The sequence below is a fragment of the Cordyceps fumosorosea genome (assembly GCF_001636725.1).
Source record: "Cordyceps fumosorosea ARSEF 2679 chromosome Unknown scaffold_5, whole genome shotgun sequence".
NCBI classification, from domain to species: domain Eukaryota; kingdom Fungi; phylum Ascomycota; class Sordariomycetes; order Hypocreales; family Cordycipitaceae; genus Cordyceps; species Cordyceps fumosorosea.
In genome coordinates, this window is record NW_017387305.1 from 740999 (window position 1) to 751982 (window position 10984).

Here is a 10984-nt window from a genome sequence, read left to right on the forward strand (position 1 = left end):
GATGCTTTCGAGCCACGGGAAGGAGCAGGACACGGGTGATTTGGAAGGCGACCAGTAAAGTACAAATTGTTCATCCATCTTGATAGGTCGCGATCCGGCCTCGGCGTCGAGGGCGGTCGAGGGCAGTCGATGCGCGCGTTTGTATTACTTGCAGATTTGCTCGCACTCGACCTTGACATGGAAGGCGAAAAAGCCTGCTGACAGGCGAGGATAGTCGGGAAATAGGTTCCTTTATATGACGAGATACTCTGAGCTATAGAGTAAGAAAAAGTCAATGTTCGGGAAGCAAATGGCTAAGGTGTACGGATGTCGCTTTTAATAGTCGTGCCTCGCGCTGGAAATTTAGTTTTCTTTTCTCTTTGGAGAAAACTCTCCTCCTTTCTATCTTTCTTATCTTTTCTGTCTTTTATGTCCCTTCTATATTTCTGGTTCTTCTTATCTTTTCTATCCATTCTATCTTTCTATCCTTGTTGGTCTTTTTAGTTTCCTACTATCTATTTTTTTGCCTACCTCATTTATTTCTACTCTTCATCTACCTACCTCTAGTAAATGCCTTCTAGAACCTTATGTAATAAAACCCGGCATTCGAAAGGCACGATCTCGGGGTCCTGCTTGGGCGGGGGCATGGTCTCCCGCACACTGTCTTCAGAGTCCGACTCTGATTCCGAAAGGTACCGTGGTGTGGGCTGACCTCGGGCTTGACTCTCTCCTCCGTCTTGGTGATGCCCGCTGCGCGCCAGCGGGTCACGTACTTTCTTGACTGCCTCTTTCCAGACGCCGTTGGTGTGCGGGATCCGTCTGATGTGTGGATATATGTACTGCTGTGGACTCAGGATAGCAAAGCCCGGTAGAAGAGCACCAAAAAGGACGCCAACAAAGGCGGCAGCCTACATAGTAGCTGCGTGTTAGAAGCTTTCATATCATTAAAGTTTTCCTTGTAAAAGCTTTGTCCTTACTAAAATGAACCAAGAGGCGTGGATAACACTGAACAATAAATACATCACCCGGCCACTTTGTGTCGCTGCGGGACACCTACCTACACATACTCTTTGTACTTGAGTCTTGTACGCGAGTTTCGGTCAAAACTTCGCCACAGTCGCCCAGACTGCCGTTGCCACTCACTTTGCTCATTGATAACGTAGTTGCATAAAAATATATTGACTAATATAGAAGTCGTCAAAGCGCCTATTTTTGTACTGCAGCTACTTCCACCGACTGCTTGTTTGCTCACCATAGTACTACTGTATAAGACTAATGACATAACCGACCTGCAAATAATGTTTAACACACGAAATTGCTCTCCGCACAACCAGTATATATGTTGTCGTGTCGGCAAGGGGAATCAACTGAACAAAAATGAAAACAGTAGATAAAATGGAAATAAATGTGTGGTCGGAGATGATATATCGCGCTCAGACTTGGTGTTGGCTCTTCGTCTCGCCCACACATGTATGTACTGCTGGCCCATGCCTTTTTTGCAGCGCCTTGTTGAAGTTTGTATGAAATGGAAAATATGAGTATGCCGCAGTCAATAAAGAAAAAACAGAAGAAAAGCGTGTCTTATCCCGAGTCGTCGTCTAATGCGTCTCCGTTCGTGAATCTGCTTCCTAGTCCATGTACGTCTCATACATGAACCAGTCATCGTCCATCCAGTTGACAAGCTCATTGTACAGCGCAGGTTCTGATTCAATCGGCATCGGTGGCGGCGGCGGCGGCTGCGAAAAGCTGTTTGTCAGTCCCAGTGCCTGCAGGTGGATGTTGCCAATCTGCGGATCGACGTGGACCGGTGTCGTCAGCCTCGCCACCAGCATCTGCAGGTCGTGCAGCGCTTCGGTCAATGATTTATCGGTCGGATCGCTGTTGAGAGGCTCGCAGCCCTGCAGGATTTCGAGTGTGAATTGAATGTCCGCGCTCCTGCTGGCATTCTGTTCCAGAGACGCGGTTTGCTGCGGGTAAACTAGGCTTTCCAGGATCAAACACACTGCTGCGCTGAAACAATAGTGCAGCATGGCATGGAGCGGCTTCGGGTGGCGGTTGATCGTCATGAAATGGCGGGCAAGCTTGATGTTGTTTCGCGCGGCTTCAATGCACAGCCTGAGATGGGCGAGTTGCAGGGTATACTCCTTTGAGCTGCCTTGGGACATAAGGCGCTCTGCAACGGACTTCTTGACTGCGACGAAGAAAAGCGGTCGTGTAGCGACAATGATGAGTTGATTATAACGCATGTGAAGCATGGCGCAGGCTGGATCGTTGCTTAAGCCGTCCGGTGAAAGCTGGAGGCGTAAGGGCAGAGTGCTTTTCCACTGCTCCAACATCCACATAACCTTTCCGGGGCTCTGTGATGAGTCGCCGGAGCCGTTGATAGAATCCCAAGGCGCTATTCTATAGGTGTTGCAAACGACGTAACCGGAGATGCGTGAAAGCTCGACGTGGGCGCGTAACCCGGCTGCGGGTGGCATGCCGCTATAGAAGTCAGATTAGTTCATTTCTAGATGAAAAATAAGGTATGGGCAAAACTTACGCAGCATCGGAGGGAAGAGGAATGCGTATAGCGTCGTCGGCAATGACGGGCGGGCGGCCCATTAGGCAGCTGAGCCATCTATCCAGGATGTAGACTGTCCAGAAAATGCGCTTGCCTCTCTCGTCTACCCATCCACGATGAGCTCCAAGCATGATGCATAGGTGAGATGCGGCGGCGATGTGCATGTAGGCAGAGTCGCGTTTGCAGACCTCGACAAGGTGATACGCCATGAGTGCAAAGGCCGAGACATCCTGAATGGAACAGCGGCCGATATCGAGGGGGTTCCGTAGCAGCATCGAGGCTCTCGCAAAGAATGAGTCGCTGAATTTGATGTCTTCTGACTCCCTGACTGGCGGCCAGGGACCGGTACTATACGCGGCGACGGCAAAGGCAGCATGCGGGAATGCTAATAATCGATATGCGTCGAGGTCGAACGAGGCCTGGTTCTGTGGGATGAGCGGCGGTTGAGGTGGCTGGCTGAGGTCGCCAAACCAGTAAATGCCGCCGCTAGGCCATGAGCCGTTGCCATCTTGGACAACGTATCTCACTTCGGAAAGCATAGAGACCATTGATTCTGGCGGTGGGAGCAGTAGCGGGTTCACGTCCTTTTCATCGAATGGCCGAGATTCATCTGTGTGGCACTTGCCGAGGGTGGACAAGAATGCGCTTCCATCATGGGGAGCGGGCTGTTGATGATGTGCAAGCGGCAGCACGGCACCAATGAGCTCCTTGAGATGGTCCAGGAAGGTGGCGCCGCTGGTCTCGCCGTGGAAACGGGCGGTGCCATCGGCGTCATGCAGGAGTCGGCCGGTCGTGTGGTCGTCGTCTATAGGCTCGGACTTGATAACGGTGCTCTGGCCGGAGACGCTCGGGGCAAAGTGGTTGTTGGTGGAGAATGGACTGTGTATTGGCGAGATGGCCGAAGGAGGGCTGCCAGCGGCGTGTTGCAGGAGCTCGTGTCGTTTGGTGGGGTCTGGGAGGGCATCTTGCAGAGCCTTTTCGTAAAGCTCGACCTTTTTCTTGAGGTCTTCAAGCTCTGTCTTGGAGACGGACACTTTTTCAACTGGCGCAGGGTATATGCACTCGCGATTGGCCGAGGCACATGATGCGCAGGGCTTTTCGCCAGAGCACTTAATGCGGCGGACATTGCAGCTATTGCATCTGTAGATGGGTAAGGCGAATGTGTTAGAAAGCCGAAGGTTGAAGGTAGAAAATATGGCCTTGGGTGTCAATTGAGGGCAAAGTTACTTACGCCTTGGCAACGCGTTTGCGCTGCTCTGGAGCTACTTTGTGTCGGCGAGGGTTGACGGGTAGCCTCTGAGAGGGCCGTCGCTCACCGTCGATCTGCATAGATGAGAGGCAGATAGAATGTAGGAGCGAAGACAGAGACTCGAGCTGTCGTTTTTCAGGGACAAGACAGTAGAAGTGCAACGGTTGATGGTGAGGGACCGATAGAGCAGTGTTGCTCGGGGAGGACGAAGAATGACGGCGGGGTTCGAGATGCGGGACAGAGCAATAAGATCGAAGCTGGGGTATCACTAGAAATCTACCAAGGCGAGGTCGCAATGTACATGGCGTCACGAAATAGAAGGGATAAAATTGTCCATCATGAGCCAACCTGGGATGAGGCTGGCGTTGAGGAGAGCAAAGAGGCAGCTAGGGCCGAGGATGGCCGAGCAGATGTTGTGGTAGAAGTACCAGGAAGCCAGAAAAGAGAGAGGCCAAAGCAAGGTGTGGCGCCCGGCGGGTCCAATGAACCTGGCTGATAGACAGGCTGCAGAAGCAAAGAGTGCAGTCGTCGCGTCAACTGCAAGGGATGGCGGCGGTAGGGCTGGGCATCTGCAAGTGTGCAGGTTGGATTCGCAAGAGGATTGCGAATAGACAAAGGGTTGACGTTGACGCTGCGAGAAAAATGTGGGAGGAGATTGGGGAAACGAATGGACGGGGGTGGAGACGGGAGGGTTTCGGCTGAGACAAGGTGCCTGAGAGTGGTAGGATATATTGGATGGATGGATGTGTGTAGAAGGAGATGGCGTATGACAAGGAGGGAGAGATTGATGATGAGCAAGAGAAGAGTGAGAGCAGAGAGAGAAGATGGATACTAGTACGGATTACCTAGTATCCATTCGACGGACAAGGTTACAAAAGGCCCGACGCATGGGCATGCCTTGGATTGGTCGGGGGATGTGCTGGGCCAGTGGGCTTTTGGTTGGGGTTATTTTTGAAATGGATATGGATATGGAGAGTGATAACGAAAGTGCCCTACTAATGCAGATAAGGTGAACTTTTGCAGCGTCGACTAAAATTTACAGTTCGAACCCATCCATCTATTGACTTGTTGTTTGACAAGGTGGGTTTGTAAGCAGAAAATTCCAACCGATAGACGGGCGGGCAACGATGTCCGGGCAGGTAGTGGCCTAAGTTTTTTATGGGTGTTACGAATATAGACAAGTTGGCGGTTCGGCCAACTGGACGATGTCAGTTTACAGATTGCAGGGGAGCGATACGCCTGAAAACGCTGCCGTTTGAACGGAACAGGCCCTGACCCTTGCCCTGGGCTGTGTTCTGAGAGCGAAAGCCACCCGGACGAGTGGCCAGCCTTCTCCGTGCCCCCACCCTACCCCAATCCAGCGGGGCAGAGGCGCTATTTGTACCATTGCACTGGCCGGTGCCAGGTCGAGGACTTCAGGCTCGTTGGTCTAGGCTGCTCTCTGCTTCGTTTAGCGTCTTTGGCACCAATATTTGGCAAGGAGGGTGAGCGTGACTATTTCCGACGGGTTCCTCACCTATAAATTTTTTGCCTTTTAAGCCTAAAACCTTGGGCTTCTCATAGAGACATGTCCAACCAAATTCGCATTAACCTCTTTCTCACCTTCAGCATCCAATTCTCCGCATTGAATCTTTCTCTTTTAGCATGCCTCTGCACCAAGCCAGCCTCGCTTCCATCCCCGCCTCGAATGAAGTGGGGTAGAGCACAATATATTATCCGCGCCACTAAAATGTTGAAAGCTGACTCCCGCGTCTTTTTAGCACGTATGAACATGTAATGGCCCAGGCATACAGGTAGAGTAATCAAGTCGCCGCCACATCCCGCCTCTCCTCCACACAAACACCACCACTGCTTCAACTCTCCAATCAATCCGGCCAGCCTGCAACCTGGTCAACGCCATCCTTCCATCTTCTAGCCTTCTAGCGCTGCGTGACTCACAAGCTAACCAGTGTCATCGAAAACCCTGCAAACGAGACCACCCACACAACACACCACCGAGGCCTGCCGCGTCGTCCCTCTCCATGCCGCGTCACAGGGCTACGACAGACTCTACGCACCACCACGAATACACGTCCCCGTTCCCCGGTCTATCTCCATGCAGTATCCGTGTCCTTCATCGAATCCCGCCTTTTTTCTCATCTTGATATTGGATTGCCGTTCTGAGATCATCCGGCTCGCCCTACAAGGCGCCGCCTAGCCTGGCCTTGCCCTCCCTTGAGCCACGCGGCCACAACGCTGCCCCTTCTACGCCCAATTATTTCACCACTGAACTCTATACGGACCCTGTATGGGTATTCGGCCGCTTCGAGAACCCGATTGATCAGCCAAGATTGGCACTGTCCGTCCTCCCGCCAGTGCACAGCCACACTCATAACGGCCTTCAACGTACTTGTAGTTGACTCTCACACGTAATATACTCCAGGTTGGGAGCGATATACGGCCTCCAATCCAGCCACCACGACCGTACGGAGCCCGCATAAGACGCTACAATCCTACGAATCGCCTGCCTGTTGCCTCTACCTGTCCGTTGCTCGGACCTTAGCTCACTCTCTGAGGCGAGCTCCACCTCAGCTTTGCCCACTCAATGCTACCAGACCCTTACCAGAAACAGCAGCTGCGTAAACGCAGGGCCACATGAGACATGTCGATCCCGCATGGTTCTTTTGCGTCAAAATGAGAGACATGCATCCGGAGCATTGCACACTGCGTCACCGCCAATCGGACAGGCGCGGATCAGACCCTGTCGCCGAACCCAGACCTCTGTATCAACGAAAAAGAGCTTCCAACTTGACTTAAAATGGATCGGAAAATGAACTCAGTGAAAGTTAACTCAAATGTCATCACTCAACAACGGGATCAAAGCCTCGACTCCAAAGCTTGGAATTTATTACTCAACCTCATCCCAAGAATCCGATCACGATTTACCATCGCGAGGTCTTTAATTCCGAGCCTCGGAATATAGAAAAAGGTGTCAAACCGCATGGAATTAACTCGAAATTATATCATCGACCAAAATCTTGAACTCCGAGCTTCCGGTTGTACACAATTCGTGCCATGAATTCATCGACTCTAAATACCATATGCGTGTATCCTCTATAACCTTCGCAGCGCAGCAACGGGTAAACTGACAAACAATTATCGAATCCCAACGCAAAAAGAACTATTTGATGCGGCTCGGTTGCACAGCATCTTCGCTAAGAATACGAGCAATTACTTTTCCAAACTTGACGCCCCAATAGAGTGGCCGTTTCTCTTCCGCCGGCTCGTGGGACTAACTCAAACCCCTCCTCACTGCTCGGGTCCAAAAATGGACTGAACAATCTCTCCGGACCTTGTAGCAAGGACCGACAAAAGAGTATCACTCAGCTAAACCAGCTTAATTAGCATTTCTGTGCGTCATTCATGGCATCATGTTTCGACTTACACCATGAGTTCCCTCACAGCATCCTTGCAGCCAAATGCCAGCATCCGCAGCTACCGAGCCGGGCTTGTATTTGACGCGGTAATCGCGGCCAACAGCTAGCTTGCGCTCTCCCTGCTCCGTGTCCACGTTCCATCCTGTCACGCCCTTGTTGAACATGGCAGTTCCCGGAACGGCCTTGGGCAGCATATCCCAGGTGCTCTTGAGCATATCGATGTGCGCATTGCGCTGATAGCCAGTCGCAGCGATGATGAGGTCAGCGGATAGCACCTCTTCATCCGCAGAGTTGACGATGCCATCCGAGAGGCTGTGGATCTTGACCTCCAGGCGGTCCCCGTTTGGCTCAATGTTGCTGATTTGGCGGCAGCCCATGATTCTGTGTGGCCAGGTACGCTCATCCGGACCCAATACCCGCTTCTGGGAATACATACGCTCGAAGAGCTCCTCGATGAGTTCTAGACGGACCACACCGTAGTTTGTGGCTCGAGCATCCACAAGGAACTCGCTTCTATCCTTGGCCGACTTGGGGAACAACGAGTCGATGTATTCGGGGTTGAAAATGGAATTGACACTAGAAAAATGTGAGCAACCAGCTGCTTAATGATGAAGAAAAATGACGGAATTGGCACTTACAAAGGCGAGTCATCGCTGGGCTTGAGGAATTCCTGACGCATGACAAGCTGGGTACTCGAGTTGGGGTATAAGTTCTGAATGTTGTGGAAAATTTCAGCGGCACTCTGGCCGGCACCGACGACAACTACTTTGTATGCCGCGTTTTTGTCTGTAAGAATCTTGGGCACCATGTAAGCATACTGCGAGGAATGCAGGATACGAGGATGCTTGACAGGGAAGCTCTTAGGGAAGCTTGGCTTGCCACCCGTGGCGAGCAAAACGTTTCGTCCTCTGAAGATCTGAGTCTGTCCGCTGGCGTTGTTACGGGCCTCTACGGTAAACAATTTGACAGCATCCGCCTTCTTGACTGCCGGCGTCACCGAGATAACCTCGTGGTCGTACTGAACGAGGTGCTCAAAGTGAGCCGAGCACCATCTCATGTAGTCTTCATATTCGATGCGAGCTGGTAGGAATGTGCCGAGATTGGTGAAGTCCACCAAACGGTCGTGTTGGTGAAGGTAGTTGAGGAAAGTAAAGTGTGATCGGGGATCACGAAGCGTCGCGAGATCCTTGACGAAAGAAATCTGCATCTTGGCTCCGGGAAGAAGCATACCAGCGTGCCAGGCGAACCGAGTCTGCTTCTCCAAAAAGAGAACTTTGGGAGCCGAGCCATCGGGACGGAGCTTCTTGCCGGCGGCGAGAGAGTCGTGGAGAGCCACAGCAACGGAAAGACTGGCGGGACCGAAGCCGACACAGACGAGGTCATATTCGGCATCGAGGTCGGCGGCGACTAGGTGAGGGGAGCGCTGGACAGGCTTGGCTGGGGATTTGACGCCATTCTTTACGGCAAGGGACTCGGGAGCGGCTGACTCGGGAGTGGCTGCCGTGCCGTTGGTAGGCACTGCGACAAGTTCAGGAGCGGCGGCGCCGTTGGTACCGTTCTGGTGGACGGTGGCGTCGGTGCTCTCATCGGAGCTGGTTTCTCGGTGGGGAGACATGGTGATTTGCGAACTCGGAAAATGACAATTGCTGGAGAAGATGAAGTACGGAAAAAGAAATCTCTTGAGAGGGTCAGTTATATACTAACATGCGTCGTGCAAGAAGCAAGCACATACGAAGCCAAAAGATCCTTACACAGCGAATAAAGAATGAGCTCGGTTGAGCACACGTTGGTTGTGGGAGTGGTTGGTGGGAGACAAGGTGCAAAAAGATGAAGGAGGGGTCCAAGCTGGCTTGCATGGAGGGGCAAGCCTACACATATATATTTACGGATCTCTTGGAAAGACGCCACTGATTGGCAATGGGAATGCCGGTCACCGGGTCGGGCAAGACGGGCGGCTCGCAAGAACATGCCATACGGCCAGCAGCGTCTGCCGATTTCAGCCGTGACTAGGGGTGTCTCCATTGCGCTGATGGAGCTGCTGTTTTAGTCGGGCTTTGTTTTTGGCCATTATTGCGTCTAGCTGGCACTACTAATCTCTAGGGGAGCGCATGGATGAGGGCCGGTGTGAGAGGAGCGAGGAGAGGCGAAATTGAGCAAGCAGCAAGAAAGGTACGCGGCGGCGCGGCGGGCCCGTTGTTCGGCATTCAGCAACCCCACGCGGCCACGTTTAGCCATCACTGAGTGAGTGCATTGGGCTAAATTCTCCGCCTAGAGTTTGCAGATAGGGTGACATTAAGCCAGTCGTTTTGCAGCTGTCAGGGCAGCTGTGGTCCTGGTTCTGCCTCGTCTTTACAAGCGACCCTTGGGTCTTTGGACGCAGAGTTGTTAAGGTTGTTCGATGGATCCGTCGCCCTGGCTGACAGGTTGGCCCAGTCAGTGCCTTCGGACATAGTCCATCGCTCCGCATGAGCTCGGAGAACGGCCTGCTGTGGTCATGAAAGAGAGAGACAAGGAAAGCAAGTAAGCGGATCCCCCTAGGATGCTCCAACCAGTGCAACATCCACATGTGCCGCTTGGCGGGATAGCCTGCTCCGTTCAGCTGTCCGAATTGGAGGACAGGGCAGGGGGACTGGAGGATACCGGCGACGCTTCTGCTGGCTTGTTTTGGATCTGTGTTATACGGCAGTCTCCGCCAAGGAGCCGCCAAAAACCTGAACCAAGAAGGTAGAACCCTACGCGTGGGTTCTTGCGCTGTCAGCTCCAGGAATCGCACCATGCACCACGTCGCGCCTTGGTGAGCTCTCAATGTGAGCCTATACTTGCGCAGCACACCAAAGAAACCCAAAGAAACGGAAACCAAAAACGAAGCTAATTTCAGCGCCAGAAGGAGCCACGCAGCCAGTGCCTGTGATTCTGGCGGGAGGGGCGCGAAACACTTATAATGTCCTCTCTGCGAGCGCCATGTGGGGGGTGAGCGAATTTTTATCTGATGATCAGATAAAAAAAAAGGATCTGATAAGATCCAGAACCTGGTCACCCACCACAAGGCACCATCCACCCTCTTGCGTTGTTCGCTGCACGGTCCCCTCCCGTCCCCCTGGGCCACATCATGATGAAAAAATTTTCTTCACCTGCCGCTATCTTCAGCGCTCCGAGGCCCTTGGAGGAGGGGGGGGTTCTTCCTCACGGTGAAGGCAGGCAGAGCAAGCTGTCTGATACTCCACAGTAACCCAGACTTTTTTTGATAGGCAGCCCACCGCGGCGGTCAATTGCCGGCGATGATGGGTGATGAAGATGGCCCACTCGCACCTGATTGCCCGTGTGTCCGCTCCTCGGAAACAAAGGGGAAGACATCTGGCCAAGGTTTGCTCCAGGTCGATGCTGGCAGCTCTGCGGAACCCTGGCCTGCCCATCCTGACTGTGAGGTACGAGGTGGGAGAGGGAATTCGAACCGCCGAGTTCCTGACCCTGTGACGGGGTGGCGGTGTCTACTTATTATTCACATTCTGACCATTAACTTGGCCAGGCCGTCCACAAGCGAAGCGACGTAAATCCGCTGGCCGGGGCGGTGGGACCTTTTGTCTTGCCTTTGGCTTACTACTGGTGGTTTTTCTTAGTTCAGTCCAAGGACAGGTTCTCCCTGCATGACGCCTCCTTTTTGTGCGATGGCGCGTTGCTTGCATAGGTATCCGTACCACTTGGCCAAGCTTGGTATGGAGCTTCGGGGATGTCTGGTGACTACTCCGTAGGTAGGTGAGCACCGTAACTCATACGTAC

The 10984-nt window shown here is 52.8% G+C and overlaps 2 protein-coding genes across 2 annotated transcripts; both read right to left on the bottom strand.

Moving 5' to 3' along the window:
- Positions 1 to 1607: 1607 nt before the first annotated feature.
- ISF_02941 (Transcription factor) lies at positions 1608 to 3871 on the bottom strand (the record flags this gene model as incomplete). The annotated part of the gene is made up of 3 exons (XM_018846547.1): positions 1608 to 2463; positions 2522 to 3673; positions 3774 to 3871. The coding sequence occupies 3 exons, from the start codon at positions 3869 to 3871 to the stop codon at positions 1608 to 1610; spliced, it is 2106 nt and encodes a 701-aa protein (XP_018706275.1).
- A 3208-nt stretch (positions 3872 to 7079) lies between these two features.
- Positions 7080 to 8822, bottom strand: ISF_02942 (L-ornithine N5-oxygenase SidA; the record flags this gene model as incomplete). The annotated part of the gene is made up of 3 exons (XM_018846548.1): positions 7080 to 7157; positions 7216 to 7783; positions 7846 to 8822. 3 exons carry the CDS (start codon positions 8820 to 8822, stop codon positions 7080 to 7082), a joined length of 1623 nt encoding a protein of 540 aa, XP_018706276.1.
- Between the last annotated feature and the right edge of the window lie 2162 nt (positions 8823 to 10984).